This window comes from Apodemus sylvaticus, chromosome 17 (assembly GCF_947179515.1).
Source record: "Apodemus sylvaticus chromosome 17, mApoSyl1.1, whole genome shotgun sequence".
NCBI lineage: Eukaryota > Metazoa > Chordata > Mammalia > Rodentia > Muridae > Apodemus > Apodemus sylvaticus.
In genome coordinates, this window is record NC_067488.1 from 42422550 (window position 1) to 42442727 (window position 20178).

General features: G+C 39.8%; 1 protein-coding gene across 12 annotated transcripts in view; it reads right to left on the reverse strand.

Annotated features, from left to right (window-relative positions):
• Nucleotides 1–20178, reverse strand: part of Ptk2 (protein tyrosine kinase 2) — a 201556-nt gene that overhangs the window by 75939 nt on the left and 105439 nt on the right. For all 12 annotated transcript variants that reach the window (XM_052161699.1, XM_052161707.1, XM_052161701.1 and 9 more), the window contains 6 exons: nt 19183–19323; nt 18608–18685; nt 12862–12969; nt 11339–11456; nt 10038–10068; nt 6616–6668 (listed from right to left, as the gene is read on the reverse strand). In XM_052161699.1, the coding sequence (XP_052017659.1) occupies nt 6616–6668; nt 10038–10068; nt 11339–11456; nt 12862–12969; nt 18608–18685; nt 19183–19323 (529 nt within the window). The remainder of the gene's footprint in view (nt 1–6615; nt 6669–10037; nt 10069–11338; nt 11457–12861; nt 12970–18607; nt 18686–19182; nt 19324–20178) is intronic.

The window sequence follows — 20178 nt, forward strand, 5'->3', positions numbered from 1 at the left end:
GAAGACAGAGGCAGGAGGATATCTGTGAGTTCAAAACCAGCCTGGTTTACATAGTAAACTCCAGGAGAGCCAGACTTACATAGTGAGACCTGGCCTCTAAAAACAAACAAATCAAACTTGCATATGCACAAAAAGCTGTTTTCCTGTCTCTCAAGTAGAAAAACTCCCTTAGGGAGTGTCTATAAAGTATTCTAAACAAATAAAGGAAGGAGAGGGGGAAAAATGTATGCTATCACATTGAGGCAAAGGAATGCATATCAATAGCTTCCAACTTTAGGTGAGTCACTCACAGAGCATTACAGAGGTCAGGTTTGAAACTGGCTGGGTGCCATCCCACTGAGCAACTTTCATTTATTATTTTTGGCAACAGTATCTCACAGTGTAGCACTGGCAGGCCTGGGACTTGTTATGGAGTAAGGTAAACATGAGCATAAGCAAGCCAGTAGGCAGCATTCCTACATGGTTTCTGCTTGAGCTCCTAGCCTAACTTGCCTTGATGCCGGTAACTTGGACGTGTAAGTCAATAAATAAATACACAAATAAAAGACTAAACTGCTTTTAGTCAGCAAATTTTATTACAGTCATAAAATTAAAACTAGAAGATTACAAACAAACAGGAACGCCTGGCTGACAGAAATGGCAGGGAGGAAACTGAACAAGGATGTCTTGTTTCACTATTCTCTAGATAAAACTGAGAAGAAAGATGGAAGACATGGGATTTAAACACACTGAATGCCTGATAACATTTTTTATTTAGAGGGAAAGGAGCTTAAAAACCATTTGCTTTGGAATAATAACAGGATTACAGACATATATGTAAGAGCTGGAGGCAAAGCTAACATGAAACTGGTTGTAAGCTTTTGGCTTCTGATGATGAGTATGTAGTATGTAGAAAATCAATTCACAATTCTGTCCTCTCTTCTGGATATACTTGAAACACTCAATGATAAAATATTTCAAGAAATTCCTCAAGGGCAAAAGACACAGTCAGAATTGGATATTGTCTATTTATCTCTATTGTTTATCTTGCATCACAAAGTCTTAATTTAACCCATAATTACTATGCAGTTACTATTGTGAAGCTCTCAGGTGGGATTCATTTTTCCTGTTCTTCAATGTTACCAGTACTTGTCTGATAATTAGCAAGATGGTGCATAGGTTTCTTGTAATCTATATTAAATTTTATTTAATCACTGTTCTCATCAGTTTAGCCAAAAGATTAAAGTTTGTGAACCAAGAATACTTAAGGAGTGCCTAGTCTAAAACACACACTTTTGTAGAGTGAACTGGTATAGCATTTCATTTCCCTCCTGGTATGAAGGCTGTTAGGGAAGACAAGAAACAAACCCCACAGGGCTGCAAGGACTCCTTATAAAGACAGAAGTCCTCATTGACTAGCCTTTTTGAATGGCAAAATGGCTCAGGTGATCCTACCAGTCCTATACCACCTCCCACATATGAAAACAGGGAGCTCAAGGCCAGGGGAAGAAGTCTCCATCTCTGTCTCTCTCATAGGACACTATTTCTCAACTTACCATGCTGGGATTTCCTTGTTTCTGTGACCTCTGAACACTTGAGACCTCTCAGGAATCACAGAGGAAAACTACATGACATCAAGATGGGAGCATGAGCAAGAAGCAACACTGATGGAGTATTCTATCACTCCTGCCCTTATCTGTGTACACTAGAGCCAGCTAGGGTGCCTCTAGGCACCAGAGACACTGAAGTTTTTTAATGCTATAGAGTTGCTCCTAAACTAAACTGCCAGATCAGTCATATTAATTGTGACCAGTAAGACTAGAATAATTCCTAGTTTTCCAGGTTCTCAGAGTATGCTTACAATAGCTAATGCCTATGACTCTGCACATATCACTAGCAATGTATCCTAAAGAACATAATTTACAACAATGAACTTTTCTCAAGCAGTATTAGGGACTGCACATGGCAGATAAGTGCTCTACCACTAAGCTGTATCTCCATCTTTTAACAAAATAGTTCATACAACCTAGCTTAGACTTCTTACAGAGGCTGGCTTCAAAATGGTATGCCTCCTGCTTCAACCTCCTAAAAAACTGAGATTTTTAGATATGTGTCACCACATCTGGCTGTGCTTTGCTTTTATTTGTTTGTTTTTTAAAACAAGTTTTCTCTGTGTATCCCTGGCTGTCCTGGAACTCATTCTGTAAGACCAGGCTGGCCTTGAACTCAGAGATCCACCTATTTCTAACTCCTGAGTGCTGGGATTAAAGTAGTGCACCACTACTGCTAGCTGTAAATGAACTTCTTTTGCACTAGTTAGAAATATTCTAAAGTTAAGAAAGGGGCTGTCCACCCTACATCTTTAAATTCTGAATAGTGTTTAAATCAAGCATTCAGAACCATGGTGTCACAAGCCTGTAATTCCAGTACTAGGAATACTTACAAAGGAGGATCACAGTAAGTTCTAAGCCAGGCGGGGTTGCATAGTTTGAGATAAGTCAGCCACCATTTTAAATGGGGGATGGGGGAGGGGTGGCAACATTTTGGCAATTGAATTCAAACAGAAAAGTCAGTACTTAATATTCCTGCTGAATGGAGAAAAATTGCTCTAATGAAACCACATTCTAAAATATTACTCCCTGCACACATCACGATTCTGCAATGATCAATGGCATTTAATGAAAAGACAATGAGTTCCTGCAGCTCAAGGTCGAGGCTTACAGTGGGCTATTACTCACTACTACATGAACCTGGCCAAGCCACACATGTGCAGAGAGGGGTGGATTCCTCATCTCCAAATCAGGTATATTGATAAACAAGACAATACTGTGGACACGTCAGGCATAATTCCTAAGCATATAAGTATGTATTTGCTAAGCAGCAGCAAAGCAATCAATGGACAATAGACTCAGCATGCAATAGCCCACAAGGAGAGAGATGCAGGGATGATTATCAACTTCTCCAGACCTGTATACATTTCTCAGACCTGTATACAAAACACTCAACCATTTTTGAGATGTTCTAGGATTTGAAAAGAAGCAAACTTATACAAACAACATTTATTTTGCTAAAAGCTTTTCTTTTCTTTTTTGTTTTTTTTTGTTTGTTTGTTTGTTTGTTTAGTTTTGTTTTTTGTTTTTTTTTCCAAGACAGGGTTTCTCTGTGTAGCCCCGGCTATCCTGGAACTCACTCTGTAGACCAGGCTGGCCTCGAACTCAGAAATGCACCTGCCTCTGCCTTCCAAGTGCTGGGATTAAAGTCATGCGCCACCACCGACTGGCCGCTAAATGTTTTCTTGATAAACATAAGTGAATAACTCAATATAACTAAAAGAAATCCTACCTAAGTAGAATTATGTATAGTAAAAAAAAAAAATAATCCAAACAATCTATTATAAACATAAGCAATAAGACTAAAATTGTCTAAAAGTAGTACATCTGTTCTTTAAGCACAGAGAGTTCAATAAAATTAAAAAAAAATACTTCTGTCAGATTAAAAATACACCATTGCAGTCAATTCCATAGACATATATAAAAGAGATAATTTATAAACATTGAACAAGGGCCACAAAATAACATAATAGCAACCATCATGGACTTCTACTCACAGCTGAGATTTCGGGGATCAATCAAGGGCCTGCTTATTCTTAGAAAACCCAAACCCCAAAACCCCAAACACAGCTAAGCCTTCAATACTTGAAGTCAACATTACTCTATGATCTGGGAGATGTCCTTACACGAACCCTGTTTCAGTGGTATTCACTCAGGACACACTTGAAGATCCCTGCAGACAGGCTAGGGCACTGGTCTTATACACTGGGCTCAAGTTCTACTTGAACTCACAAAAGGGAGTGAAAAATTATTTTGTTTTTGTTTTTTTAAAATCTGTTTAACTCTAAGAATAACATGCCTCAGGAACCATTACACTAGTAGGTATCTTTGCGAGACTCTGACAATTTTGTTTCTACAGTGAAATAGTTGAAATTTCAAAGGTAAACCCTTCTACAATCAACCTGAGGCACCCACCCGTGAATATATTCATGCCACTGGGTAGGACATGTCATAGATTAGTGAGGTAGGGTGTAACAGGAAAGTGACCACCCAGAGCACAACCCACTCCACTGTCTGCACAAAGCAGGCTCATTGAGGTAGCAGATATAGAAAAACATAGCCCCCCCCCCAACCCCAAATAGAATTTAGTGCAGAGGGTCAGCATCTCAACACACATCTTGGCTGCAAAGTCAAGAAATACTCTTGGGATACATTTACAGCAAACTAACACACTCCCAGGGATGCCAGGCCAGCACTTGGACTCACTGTGTGCAGACTGCAGGCTATGTGGGCACTGCTTTACAGTCTGTGAAGACAGGTTTTACAAATCTGACTTAGCCTAGAAGCAAGTAGTAGATGGTCTTGATCAACAGGACCAACAAGGCTAAATACGCCAGCTGTCGCTAACCAGCCCTGGACACTGAGCACTATTCTCTGCCCAGTCTAGGACCAAAGTGCAGCTTTTAGGGATAGAATGATGTTGTGTAAGGAAGGAAAGAATAAGACAGAAAAGAGTGACCACAATCCTCGGCATAATATAAATGAGAAACAACATGGCGCAGGAAAAGGTGGAGAGAGGAAAGGCAGGCCTAGACCAAGAGATGACATAAAAGCGTCTGACTGAATCTTAGTGTCATCTGGTAGGCACAGGGTTCTTACTAAGAATTTTTCTGAAAGAAGTAAATCAGAGATGGAAACACAACCCCTCCTTAGACACTCCAGGAATCCTGGGAAATTAAAACAGACGTTGAGGTTACTTTCCAGGTTTGCACAATAACCCTATTTTTGCTCACTGTGTATCTTCAGCCAACTTTGTGACCTCTTGGCCATTAGTCTCATCATCTGTACACTGAGAGAGATTATCTCAGCAGCGTGTTACAAGGATTTCAGGAGTTAATTCATAGAAAAGAACACAGAACACAAAGCAAAAACTAAATACAATAGCACTCAGTAAAATCCAGCTCCTCAGGCATGGCAGTGCATACTAATAATCTTAGCATTTAGGAGTCAGTAAGAACATCAACAACTTCAGGACAGCCTTGGCTACAAAAGTAAGATTTGTTTTAAATAACAACAAATGGCCAGCTTTTTCTTTCTGGGCAGAAGGTGTCAAATAGGAATGCTGACAGGGAAGTAAAATGCAGAGTTTTGATGCTGACCAACTATTGAAGGAAACCGAGGCACCAACATGAAGAGAGAAGCTAGAAGAGCCATAGAAGCCGGGCTTTACCTGCAGCAACCTTTGCAAGGGGTATATGCATGTCACTACCTGAATGATAAGTGCTGCTCAAACCTCACCCATCTATCCTGTAAACAACACTAAGGAATCACCCTTGGAGGCTTAGACTACTTCTTTCCTCAGGACTTCTACTATGGCATTTGAGTCTTTTCCCTTCCAACACAATAAAACTATGAGGGCCTGCTGAGTTTACAAAGTCAATACGTATACACACCACAAGCCAAATAAGAACTGTACAAAAGGCTGATGACACCCAACAAACCTAACACTCTAGATTTACTTCCAAGTCATGGTTTAGGCTCTCAAATAACTGACATGTCCTGGAGAACATGCAGCAGTCCTGAAACTGCCCAGTGAGACCAAATCCAGGACCAAGAGCTTCTCTGTACACTGCCAAGATGTAGCTGTTGGCTCTAGGCCATCAGATCACTGATAGTGCTGCCCACTAACAGAATGACTCTGCCAGGTGTATATCTCAAACACCTGTGGAGTAAAGAAGATATGTGGGATGTTTGAGGCAAAGAAGAGAACAAACAGATACATTTTAGGTTAGGTACCAAAATAACATCCAGGAACAACTGGGCAAAAATACTAATTAAATTTCAAGAAAAACTGACTCAAAACAAATGAACAGGAATTAAGTCTCATCTATCATGTAATGAATATACCAGAAGGTTTTATTTTAGAAATATAACCATTATGTTCACATAATGAATGCATATCTGAGAACAGATAGTGTACAGGAACATATACACATGTGGAATTATGTACAGGTATGATAGTAAGGTATGACATATATTAAGATATACAGCTGGAGCCCTTGGAAGGTGCCTTTTTCTGCCCCTCCCTATAATTCTTTTATTCTCCACATGTTTAGATGAGGAAAAGGGAGCACACCTTTGAAAACATAACATGAAAGTCACCATAGCCACAGTATTAAGATAATGCTTATGTAATACCGTGACTGTATTAAATAACCATTATGTTAACTGTGAAAGAAGAAAACCACTTAAAAAAAAAATCACATATTTTGAACTTCAAACACACAATACAAAGTGTATTCTATTAAATCCTGCTAAACTCAATAAAGATAAATTATAATGACAACTTCAAAAGTTAAGGTTTCATTCTAAATACAACATGCATTGAGATAATATGGAGCCCTGTGTACCCAGTGAGTAACATATAGGGTCACAGGCAGCATCTACAATAAAGTCCACATGGATAGCTATTTTACCACAGCAGAACACACAGGTGCTTTCTAAGCAGATGAACTAAACAACAGGGTGGCATTGGCATTCTCCTCCTCACGCTTACTCTTCAAGGTCTCTACCTGAAGATTCTTACCTGACACAGAGACTGCATGTGTCCGCATGCCTTGCTTTTCACTGTTGGCCAACCTGCAACAGAACAAAGTATAAGCACTGCCCTTACCAGGACTAAACACCTGTCCTTGTCAAACAGAAATCTGCATCTGCCTCAGATTAGGAAGGCCAGCACCATTCCTGAAAGATTCTGTTCTAGACAGGTGATTTGTTTTTTTAACTGGAGTCTTGAAAAAAAGACACTGAGTATGGACAGGCCGTGTTAATGCTTCTAAGACCATGACAGAGCACTTGTTTAGCACATTTGGGGCTCTGGGATTCATCCCCAGCACCACAAATATAAATCAATCAATCAATGAAGGAAGGAAGAGATATTCAATCAGCTAATTAATCAATTTTAAAACAGACAAATGAAGAACAAGAGATGTGTCTGGACTAAGTTGTGCATACAGGTCACTTAGAGCTATTTATAATATTGTGTAATGTGCAATGTAAAGGCTATAAAAGGCTTTAAACATTAGATTGTAAATAATTGTACAAAAGTTATAAAGAACCATGCAACAAAGACAAAATTTTTCTAACTGAAACATAAATTAAGGGTCAGCAAGATACTTCAACAGGTAAAGATAGTGGCCACCAAGACTGACGATCTGAATCTGCTCCCTGAATCCACATGGTAAAAGAATGGATACTGACAAGATTGTCTTCTGTTGAATATAAGTGCAGCACTGGGGCATGTGTGTACTTATAGATATGTATGTGTACGTGTGTATGCATATACATACACACATAAGCACACTAATGAATGCACAAAATAAAAACTAATTTAAAATGTATAGTAGCATTTTAACCTCTAAATCTAATAGCATGTAAAAATGTTGTGTCTATATTGCTATTGTATATTATCTGCTATTCAACAGATTGAAAAAATTTAGTTACTCTTAAAAAAGTACAAGCATAGTTTAAAAATTTTGGAAAGCAACAAACACAGGGAAAAAGCTCTCTCACTGGCTGAAAAAAATGGCTCAGCAAGTGAGAGCGCTTGCACTGCAAGCCTGGCAGCCTGGGTTTGGCCCCTGGAGTCTATGTCAAGGGAAAAGAGACAGAGGACAGACCTGACAAAGCTCTCCTTTGATTTCCATGCTGGCAATGTGTGACATGTGGTTTTCCAATATGTACATGCAATCATACAATACAGATAATGATATTTTAAAATATCTTTTTAAAATAGGAGTTCTACATTTTTCAGCCATTTCCTTGGTTTTTATTCATAAGGAAAACCTCTTCCTATTCCATAAGCATTTACTATACAAGTACCAAATGAAAATTTTCCTAGAATACAGATTATACTAAAACAAATATCAGAACTTAACAAGGTCTTTTTTTTTTTGCAGCCAGAAATAGTCTATATAAAACTGAATAACTTGTACAATCAAAAACCATAGTACAGGATTATATAATTTATTATCTTTTACTAAATTCAGCAAATACTTAAAAACTATCTATAAAAAAGAAGTTACTGTCTACCAAACCAGAGGTTTCTCTTCCACTAAAGCAACAAGGCTCCCATACTGTGTATCAAGTCCACTCAGCAGCAGGCAGGGCACAGTGTTACTGAGTAGCACATATTACTTGTTCCTTATTCTTTAGCCAGAGCACCAGACTCTCCTGCCCATTACCTTTCTCATGTGCCTGCCTTCTCTCACTACTGTTGAAAATGTAGTACTAGAGTCTGCTTGCTGTAAGGTCTGTGCCTCCTTTGCTCATGTTTTATACTCATGTTCATAATTCCTATATGGCCAGATCAAAACAATTCCTTATGTTTTCTAGCTGCAAACACTCTTAAGAAAGCATTAGCTGAGCCGGGCAGTGGCAGCGCACGCCTGTAATCCAAGCACTCTGGGAGGCAGAGGCAGGCGGATTTCTGAGTTAGGCCAGCCTGGTCTACAGAGTGAGTTTCAGGACAGCCAGAGCTATACAGAGAAATCCTGTCTCCAAAAAAAAAAAAAAAAAAAAAAAAAAGCATTAGCTGTTGGCCCAAAGAGGGGCGCAGAGCGGTCCATGAGAGAAAACTACTTCTCCAACTCCTGTTCGCCTTCATATTCATGACTCCACAGAATGTGGCTATCAGAGAGGGAGGTGACTGTCAGGCATATGAAGGCAAGACAAGAGGCTATTTTCCAAAATGTGGTTACACACTGACCAGATGTTATAGGCAAATGCAATGGTATGCCCTCCTAACTCAGAGGCCTGTATTTCCAAAAGTGATGTAGAAGAGAAAGCCACGAAGGAGAGTTAGGGACAGTTGATAGAAAAATTAAACAAGTATAATTTAGCAGAAGAGAATGTAAGGAACATCAAAATTGAGGCTAGAGGTGTCAGCAAGGCCACATGTCAGAAAAGAGCTTTATTTAGGACAGTCTGATGAGGGACTGAGGTAGACATGCAGACTTAGTAGGTGTGCTGGCCAGAGTTGACAAAAGGCACATACCTAACACCAAACAGCTTGGCACCAAGTCCTCATGGACAAACCTTTACACACTCTGCTGCCACATACTGCTTAAGATCTCGGTGTGTCCTATGGGACTCTTAGAAATTTTCTCCTTGGCTTCCTTGGACACTGCCTAGATCCTTCCATATTCTGTAGCAAGTAATACTTTTCTGACTCTGATACAATTCTGGGCCTGAGGTCATCAATAAAGGCCCTACTAGGATAGTCCCCGACAGGTGATACTAATTGTGAGAAACAGGAGAGAAATGGTAAGATGCTGCTAAAGCAGATTATCAAGATAGATTTATCAAGGAGAGCCAGAGGATGGGCTACAGAATGAAGACAAGCCCCGGGTTAGCACTCCTTGTCCCAGGCTTCCACATCTCCACTGCTTCTTAAGTATCCGAGAACTGACAGTTTCTAGCATTCAGTTACCTGTTTATCTGAACAGCTAGATTTTTGCCTTTATAGCTTGGCCCCTCCAGTTCTTGGCATGCTGACTAGGAATACAGAAGTAATAATGTAATTTTTTTGCATTGCTATTTCATTTCTTTAATTACATTAAAAATCAACATTTATCTTATGAAATTTGTAACATGAACAGTAAACTACCAATCACATCTCTTTCATTTTTCTAACTGTAAAAGAGAAGGCTTATTTTCACATTTCTGAATGAGTGATGAAGTGAATGTCTAAGCTTATTATTACCATAACTATCTCTAGATCCCTTAATAGACTTGAAATGAGAGGAAAACTAATTTTTAAGCTTCTTGATTAAATATATATTTCATCTATAACTTACAACTTATTTGATTTATATTTGGAAACATGTTTTCACAGTCCTTGAATATATGTAGAGATTTAATTTTTCAGGAAAACAGATAATAAAACCCCACGATTATCTTAAAGTTTCTAAGAAAACCAAGTAAGGAAAGCACAAATGGAGCACTTACTTCGGTATTGATGGCAATGCCCGTTCACCTTCTGGGAAGAAAACAGAAAGCGACATGAGCAAGTCCTTGCTCCTTTAAAGGAGAGTATGAAGGCAAGTCCAGGAAGGAGGAGAAGCCTGATTCTGGTGTTTAGTGACAGTCCAATCTGGTCAAGGTCATCACACTGATTCTACTTTAAGCTATTATGGGTTTCCATACAAAACTTACAACAAACATAACTGGGTATTGGGTTCACGTGGAAAGATATGCCAAGTCCTAATAAAGCGACAATAAATGATAAAACAGTCTTCCCAAATGACTTAAAGACCAAGGAGCTCTTAAAATCAAAATCTAAATGCCTTGCCAAAGGTCTTTGATAAAGTGGTTTACTAGAAACACCCAAAATCTATGCAGGAAGTACAATGGAACAATGTATATAGCTGTAAAGGAATTCAGCAGAAACCTTGCTTCCTTACAATCCAGGTCCATCATCATCCCTTACAGAGATCTTTCGGGAACCCTGTACTCTACTGGACCCTCCTAAGTTTCTGAGCCCCTCAGAGCATACTGTCATAGACTGTTCTTCCTTCCCTTATCCCATCACACCCTTACCTGGCCCTGAGCTAGCTCTCAGAGTGCTTTATGGTAAAGGAAGATAGACTAATGGACCTGGGGTCTGCAGAGTAAGCATAGTCCACGGCAGGACACAAAGTATACTAGAGGAATTAGTACCCTGCCAAAGCCTAGGTTTTCCCCACATTCCATGGATCCACTTGGAATGTTTCCAAAGATGCCTCAGAAATCCATATCCTCAGAATATCCTTGTCCTCTGCACTAACTATATTTACAAAGCTCTTCTTCATGAGGAGACATAAGCCTCATTTCTATGATGTTTATTCACCCAATTCTTTTTTGGGGGGTACCAAATTCTTTAATTTCACATATTGACACAGAATTTATTTGGTTCTTCACCAACTCTAAGCTTTTCAAATGTAAAGGGGGGAAAACACAAAAGGATAGAAACTTCAACCTGAACTACAAAGGACACTTGAAAAAGAACTGGGAAGAAGAATCTCCACAGCTGAAAGAACCAATGGTAACTCAGGAGCTACTCTAAGGGTTACTCACAGCCCTGTACTGTCACAGTGCACTTCAGCCCAGCCTTGAGTCTGTGTGCTGTGACGAGGACCACTGTCCCCACACAAACAAGCATCCAGGTTATGACAAGGCATCTGGTCTTCACATTTAGTGTTAACAAGGTCAGAACTGGCTGCTGGGGTGAGCTTGTCTACAGTGCAGCAGAAATGAAAACAGAATCTCACCTTTCTGGGGTCTGATGATGAAGGACTGTGTGGCTCCGTTTACCAGCCTGCAGTATCCATCGATCAGGTCAGCCATGTTCTCCGCAATGGTTAGGGATGGTGCCGTCACTGTCAGAGGCTAAAGGGAAGGAACATTAGAAAGAGGCGTTATTGTTCTTCCCAGTAATCAAAGGGACAGCTGCACTATGACATCACAACTCTGCATACACTTGAATATAGAAGAGTAGGAGTGAAACATTTGCCAGATTTAAGTGAAAACGCAAGTTTGGTATTTAAGAACATCATTCCTTGGATGTGTGAAAGAAGGCACATGGAGAGCATAAGATGAAAGGTACTGAAACAGAGGCTCACTTTTACAATAGAAGTCAGCAAAAATATATTCTTCAGAATGTCTGGACCCTTGGACACACTCTAGGAATTCAGGTAACAGCTTATTCCAGAGACTAATATACAAGAACACTTTATTAATCGTATCTTAATTTTCTATCATTAGAGTGAATTGGTAACATTTTGGTCTTTTCTGCATTCATAGCATGTTACCCCAAGGGCTAACATGATGTCTCAAATGATGTAAGCTTTAGGAAGTTTTTGATAAACTTCCTAAAGACCTATTTCTAAGTATCTGTATTTATTTTCACATCCCACTGTGTCCTGGTGCACTTGTTCAAATGGATGGCTTGCTTCTCTCACTTGTAAATTCCTATTATTGCTTGTGGGACAGAAAGGGAAGGAGAAGCCTGAGCAGTACACTAGGTTCTTAGCAGGAAACTTTAATTTGCAACAAGTTTTCTACACTGTAGGTCAGAATTTGTTCATCTACTACCGTTTCTAGATGTCAGTGACTTGGAATCCTGGGGCAGGACACTGGTGACACAGCCTAGTGAGGAGAGCTGAGCCACAGGCAAAGTTGCCCACACAATGGCTCCATCCGCTCTTCAATATGCTCTGTCTGGAGCCCAGAGTCTTGTGAGCTCAACAGTTCTTTCTTCTATCACTTATTACTTTCTTTGTTTTGTCTTTATTGGTGTGTAGAGATGGGATCTTGCTCTGTGGTCCATGCTGAGAGCTGGCCTGGAATCCACAAGTCTGGGATTATGGAGAGGGCCACTGTGCTCTGCCTGCCTATTTTTATCACACTGTTGCAGGTGCTGTTATCATAGTGACTGCCCAGGGAATCTGTCAACAAAATTCTAACTGGCTTCCTTGATGCTTCAGAGTAGTCTCTGATTATACTTACAGCAATAGTCCAGTTTTCTATTCTGAAGATATTTAACCACTATTCTTAATGTTTATGTATTAGCAAAATGTGAGATTAATTACCCATGAACACTTCATCCTTATCCCAGACAAGTCACACTATCCCATGGATCCAATTTTAACTTAAAAAATTTTTTAAATTTTAGACAATATATTTTGATCATGTTTCCCCCCTGCCCCCTTTCAACTCCTCCCACATCTTCTCCAAATCTCTACTCACCTACCCTTTCTTCTTGATCAAATTCTTAAGAGCAAGAGTGCCTTACCTCAGGAGCGCCAGCGATTTTGAGTTGTAGCATTCCTTTCCTGTCCTTGTCTTCACTGTTTGAGTACTGGATGGTCTGCACTTGGTTGAAGTCTGCTAGGTGTGTGGGCTTTGGGAAGGAAAGATATAGGCTCTTAGGCCACAGAGAAGTCCTCAGTGCCTGGGGTCTGCTATCACTTATGTGATTCTTTCCGGCCCTACTACCAGCCTATTCTCCTCAGAAGCCTCAGGAGTCAGAGACATTTCCTCTGGTGAACATCATGCAATAGACCTGAGGGCTTCCAGGTGTAGGCATGCCCAACTGTGGTAACCAGATAAATGAGAGGGTAAGAGAAAATTCAGCTTCCATAGAGAGAAATGAAGATAGGAGAATGAACTATTGCCATAAACTACCTGTCCAATTCAAGAAGCCTGATGGAATTCTCAATGAAAGCAGATATTTAAATAGTTGAAAACAATTATACAAGTTAAAAATATAGTATGTAAGCCAGGCAGTGGTGGCGCACGCCTGCAGGTGGATTTCTGAGTTCGAGGCCAGCCTGGTCTACAGAGTGAGTTCCAGGACAGCCAGAGCTATATGGAGAAACCCTGTCTCGAAAAAACCAAATCCAAAAAAACAAATTCAAAAAACCAAACACACACACACACACACACACACACATGTGTGTGTGTATGTATAGTATGTAGCTGGGTGGTGGTGGTATATGCTTGTACTCCCAGCACTCTGGGAGGCAGAAGCAGGCAGATTTCTGAGTTTGAGGCCAGCCTGGTCTACAGAGTGAGCTCCAGGACAGCCAGGGCTATACAGAGAAACCCTGTCTCCGAGGAAAAAAAAAAAAAGTATGTAATCATTTACAGAACAATCCAGTACTATAAGGAATTGATGGCTTATTACCAGTACCTATGTTCACATAACTTACAACAGGAGCTGTAAGTAGAGGACAGAATAGGATACAAGGTCCTTGACATGATAGTAGGAACTATTCACAACAAAATTGAAGCAGAAGACCAAAGGTCTTTTATAGTTTGTTTGTTGACAAAGCATCATCACGTAGCCCAGACTGGCCTTGAACTTCCTCTAAAAGGCCAAGCTGGCCTTGAACCAACAGTCTTCATACCTGCCTTCATTTGCTGAGTATTATAGAAATGTCTTCCCAGTAGGAATTCACTCCATACACTCAGGAAAGATAATGAAAGGCTCTTTAAAAAATAGTACACAAATGGTTCTACCTATGCCAAAGAAAAACTGGCTTCAAACAAAAACATTTACCAACTTATTATATGGGTCTTAGGCTTATACTTTCTGCATATGCTTTCGTCCTTAAATATTTTTCTGGTCATAAGCCCCAAGCTTCTTTCTAAACAATTTAAACAGAGATAGGAGACTGTAAGACTGGCTACTTGGGTCATGAAAGATGGGAAATCTACACATTAAAGATAATGTCAAATTTCTTAAGTACACTGGTGTTCCTCCCGCCCCCAAATGGTTGTTACCCAGGGTCATCTTGCCCACGCAGCAAAATTATACTTTTCCTGGTAAGAGACACCTGACTTAAGGGGACTTAACAGAAAACAGGACTTAATGGTGGTAACCGTGCTGCCCCTTTGAGTCAGATTACTTGGTGAGGATGGCCTAATTGCTGGTTGTAAGTTAGCGTTGTTTCTTGTTATGGGAACAGAGCCTAATGGAGGTCAATCTTGGTAAATAAACATTAGCAGAAACGTTCTTAACAAGCCTAACATTCAATAATGGCACAATTACAGTTTGTAACAAATCTCATAATTGTACTACTTATCTTCCAACTGAATTAGAGGCAGTGCTCCTTTAAGCTAAATTCTATGTTGTAACATAGTATTTGATAAGCAAGCTTATTAGTAAATCATATATAGCATCAATTTTACTGCTTCAAGTATCTTATGTGTCACTGAGATTAGAAGTGTGGCATGCGCCATCACACTCAGTTTAGAGGGTATGATTTTTTTCTTTTTTTGTTTGTTTGTTTTTGTTTTTTGAGACAGGGTTTCTCTGTATAGCCCTGGCTGTCCTGGAACTCACTCTGTAGATCAGGTTGGCCTCGAACTAAGAAATCAGCCTGCCTCTGCCTCTGCCTCCCAAGTGCTGGGATTAAAGGCATGCACCAACACCACCCAGCTAGAGGGTATAATTTTAAAATATTAAAGGCATGTTATTAAAGCTTAACAAGGACAGTACTACATAAAGTCACAGTGTGTGTGTAGACTGCTGCAGGTGCTGAGTTAGGTAAAGCACTAATCCACAAGCCCAGTTCTAACAACAGACTTTCCATTGGTGAATTATAATTTAGTTCTGAAACACTAAATGACACAGAACATCCAAGGAAGAGCCCTACAAAGAATGCTATATAAAATACATCAAAAGAGAATCCAGTGGGCCACAGCCGGACATGGTGGTGCACGCCTGTAATCCTAGATCATCCTAGATCAGGGCCTTTTGACCTCTGTAAACCCCATTTTTCATCTTTACCTCCAGACAAAATGGGGGAAGGGGTGTTCACCATCCTGAACTATGTTATAACACTAGAGATAGAAAAGAGTTTTTAAATGTAAAATGATAGATAAAAAATCTTGTAAGAAAAAATGACTACAAACTGAATCTAAGGGCTATGACTAAAACTCATTAAGTCATAAGTGAATGGTCACTGTCAGGCTTTCTAAAGAGGTAGGCCATTTACACTTCATCCCAATGGACTGAGTGGTCCTGCTGCTGCATCAGTGCTAATGCTGTCCTTGCATCTGTCCTGCTCCCTCCGTTTTTACCATCGATGTAATAGATGAAAAGTGCAGAGTGTACTCTTCATCTATGCACTGTCCATTTGGAAATCTATTAGGCCTGCTGTGCTTTCCCTATTTGTAATGATTCTTTAGTTTTAAGCTAAAGAGCTTTTAGCAAAGGCATTTATCACAAATACCTGGCTTTTATTCCATCTTTTTGTTGAAAAAAAATTTTCATTTCTATTTAACATATCAAAAAATTTACGAAGTTATCATTTTTACATCATGTTCTTAAAAATTCTTCCATGATGGGTGTGGTGGTACCCATCTACTATGATGGAGGCAGAGGCAGGTAAATATGAGTTTGAGCCCAGCCTGGTGCATACAGTTACTTCTCGGCCAACTACAGATACACAGAAACCCTGTCTCAGGGAAAGGGGGATGGGGGAATGCCCTTACCATAGCCACGAAAACTCTTGTTTGCTTCTGAACTATCATTTTTACTTTTCATGCTTAGATCTACAGTCTCTTTGGGTTCAAGTTTCTGTCATGGTGAGTCTCAGGGTTAAATACCATTCTGTTTTCTTTTGTGATGCAGCATTTATTGAAAAGTTAACCAATGATCCCAGGTCAAAACAGAGTGGAGAGATAACTAAAATGGATGGGAGTTCTGAGATTGATATGTTTAAAGTAATAGCCATTATGAGATTTGGGAAGAAAAAAAAAGGAAGGACAAAGGAAAAGATCTCAGATTCCTGGACCTCTGAGAAGACAAATTACAAATAAAAAGACATCTGTGCTGGTAACACAGGTACAAATACGGGCACAATATAAGCAATAACCTCAAAGAGCCAGCAGATAGGATAAGATTGAACAGCTTCCATTCCCATGAGGTTTGCTCCCTATCAGATTGATGGAAGAACCAAACATGCTTTCAGCTCATTCAAATGTGAAAATAAAGCCAGGTGTGGGAGTTAAAGCTTGTAATTTCACACTTGGTAGTCAGAGGCCAAAGATTACTACTGAGTGTGAGGATGGCCCATGTTGCACAGAAAATCAAGGTCAGACTGGGATACAAAGACCCAAAACAGAAACATAATAAAACAAATGAGATAGAAAAATGACAAGAGCTATAAAAATGGTGAAATCTAGGAGTAGAGAAACTTCTTGCTGACACTTGCTTACACTATCAACAAAAGAAGTTTCCCAGTCTTCCGAAGAAGCAAACTGGTTGACTTTTTTCAAGTTAAAATGCATTACATGCATTCAGTAGTTCTATCACTTGGAATCTCTTCCACCAGAGAGAAAGCAGTGGTTTCTAGAAGTACGTGCAAAAGAACACTTCTTCTGTATTCTAAGGAGACAGTGCAATGGACAAGACTGCTTGATGTACAAACATGAAGACCTGACGTAAAATCCCAACACCCATAGAAAGAGGATAGGCATGGCAATGCATACCTGTAACCTCAGATTTGACAGGGAAGAGAAGTGAACAAAGCAGGATGGCCTGGAAGTTCGAGACCCAGTCTGACTAGCCAATGAGCTTCAGGTTCAGTAAGAGACCAGGTCTCAAGGGATTAGGGAGGAAAGTGATGGAGAAAGATGTCCTCCACTGGTCTATGCGTGTACATACATGGGCACATGTAACTACCTACTGAAATGAAAAATGAATGAATGAACAAGCTAACAAACAAGCAAACACTTATTACAACATGGTCTTAAGGAAGAAACTGTAAAGTTCAGTGACTGAAACACTTCCATTTGGTCCCAGGAGGCCATCACTGCCAGGTGGACTGAAAGGCAGGCTCACAGGCAAGTTGCACAAAAGGCAGGATGTGTGCTTACTAAGGTCCATTTCTATCCAATAGATAAGAGTGAGGAGAACAGCACAGAACAGTGTGGGCACAGTGGGGATGGGAACTATTAATGAGAAAGAACTATAGGGCGGAAGCAAAACAGGGCAGGAATAGCCAGCAAGGAGTACACGTGGAAAGTCATACCGAAGCACGCCTGTAATCCCAGCACTCTGAGAGGCAGAGGCAGGCGGATTTCTGAATTCAAGGCCAGCCTGGTCTACAGAGTAAGTTCCAGGACAGCCAGGGCTATACAGAGAAACCCTGTCTCAAAAAAACCAAATCCAAAAAAATAAAACAAAACAAAACAAAACAACAACAACAACAAAGGAAAGTCACACCGAGCACAAATACAAGCCTGTGATCAGAAACCCATACCACTAAAAAAGGCACATCTGCTAGTGTGAGCCTACAAGCAAGGTATCAGAACCAAACTCTCACCACAGGCTCACATGCTCAACACCATAACCCTGGCAGGTCTTACAGTACAACCTGTATTCATCATCGTGGGGCACAGACTCCACACATCCTTTCCATGCATGCCTGACTGTGAACGCCATCAAAGAGCTGCAGTCTCTTTAGCCTTCCTAGCAAACCCCTGGTACAAGCATATGCTCAACAGCATCTGCTGCAGCACATAACAGGAGCACATATTGGTGAGAGACAACATGAGGATCTCTCTCTGGCCAGCAGTCTTCCTCAATGAGGTAAGAGGAACAGTGAATTCAGAACTTAAATTTGATATATTTTTCTAGAATTAGCTTGTAAAGATTATTTAAGTACAATGTCAAATATACTAAAATCACATCTAGAAGTGAGTTTTAAAAAATTATAGTATAGGTTAGTATAGAGTGCCTGGCTAGAGTGTGTGCAATGAAAAAGATAAGGCTTCACAACATAAGCTGGAACAGCCCCGGTCAGTTTTCACTCACTCACCTAGTTTGTCTGATTCATTTCCCTTCAAGTCTGAGGCATTCCAAAGGCTTAAGTTTAAGTATCTCCCACACCACACTTGAGCAATACAATAAATGAAGACGTTTCCTTGCAGAATGGAGTCTTTCATGTGAATGCCCCACCTAATCCTCATCTTCATTTGTCTGTACCCACAACCAAATCCACATGCCCTCCCAGGAGCCGACTTACATTGCAGCCCTTGTCTGTCAGGTAACTGATCCCTTCTTCTGGGCCAATCGCCAGTTCCACAGAAATAATCCAACTTGACTTTGGAAGAGCAAACAGGTGGGAACGGAGGTGCCAGAAGAAAAAAAAAAGATTTTAGATATGAGCCCATAAATATAAAAAGGGACTTAGGTTGGAAGAAGACTTAGTTTGTATTAATCTATCTAACCAAATAAGATAAAAGATTTATAATTTCAATGACCCAGGAACTACTAAGCCTGGACAAGACTAGATGTGGTAACTCTTGAATGTAGGAAGCCAATGCTTCCTCTAGGAAGATTAACTCAACAGGATAAATAGCACTTGGAGAAGAGCTAATCAAATTGCAGGCCAGAATTAAAAACACCTATTTATGAACATAGGCATACTATTTAAAATATGATTTTTATTAATATACTTTCTACCTACTTTCCCCTATAATTGTCAAGTAGTATTTTTGTATAAGACCTATGACAAATTTTTCCTTCAATCAGAAATATAGATATATGTGGATAAGTAAAAATTAAACTATTCCCCATCTTCCAAGGTCCCACACTTACCCCAAGGGCACACTTGAAGCATTCTTTGTCAAATCTATACACAGGAGAGAGAATCTCAAAGAATTTTAGGATGCTTTCTTCTCTGTTGAGGTTGGCAAACTGCCTGAATGTTTGCTGGATCAGCTTCCTTAATGTTTTGGCCTGAATGATGAAATTACAGAAAAATGTTTTCAAGTCTACCAACAGAAAAAAACAACAACAAAAAAATCCTGCATACTCATACCACTTACATTACTCCAAAAACTCAGTCAGTCACATAACTAGTAGAGCATTAACTGTTGTAAAATACACATTAACAAACTTTGCCCTCTGACCAGCTTGAAAGGTATAGTTAGCAATGGAGGGCTTTATTCAACATCAACAGAAGGTTAAGGCAACAACAGGCATCTGAAACACATGGGACACTGCCATTAAACCATGTACCCAAGGGCATGTGGCTTAGAAGGAAAAAACAGACACTCACATGTTCAAGTATCATTTCTGAATGGGTATGAATAATTAACTATAAAAGTCTCTTGTTATTGGATCTAAAAAGTGAAATTTCAGAGCACTGTTCTTTAGAAAGACATTCTGCAATAAGAAGAGTCTTCAAAATCATTCATTCAATATAATACAAATTGTGGTGTATAATTTTACAACTATTCTATGTAGCCTATAAACCACTGCATAGAACTAGTTTAGGGAGGCTGAAATTCTAGCTTATTGTCTGTGTATCTTATTTTCTTTGTTACATAACAAAGAGAATAAGCAATCTGTAGGAGCAGAACAGATGCTTTTAGAAGACAGCTCATTATGGCTTCATATATATGTGTGTAGAGGGGAGAAACCCCGCCTACAGTGTTTTACTTTGCATGGCAAACCATTGACTTCTACTCCTTCTATTTGAATACCTGGGAATGGAGTAAGGGCCTCCTAGGGACCAAGCTCCTGATCTTCAGTATGTGAGACACCAGGGAGGCAAGGAAACAGTACCCCACATTGAAGTCTATGGAAAAA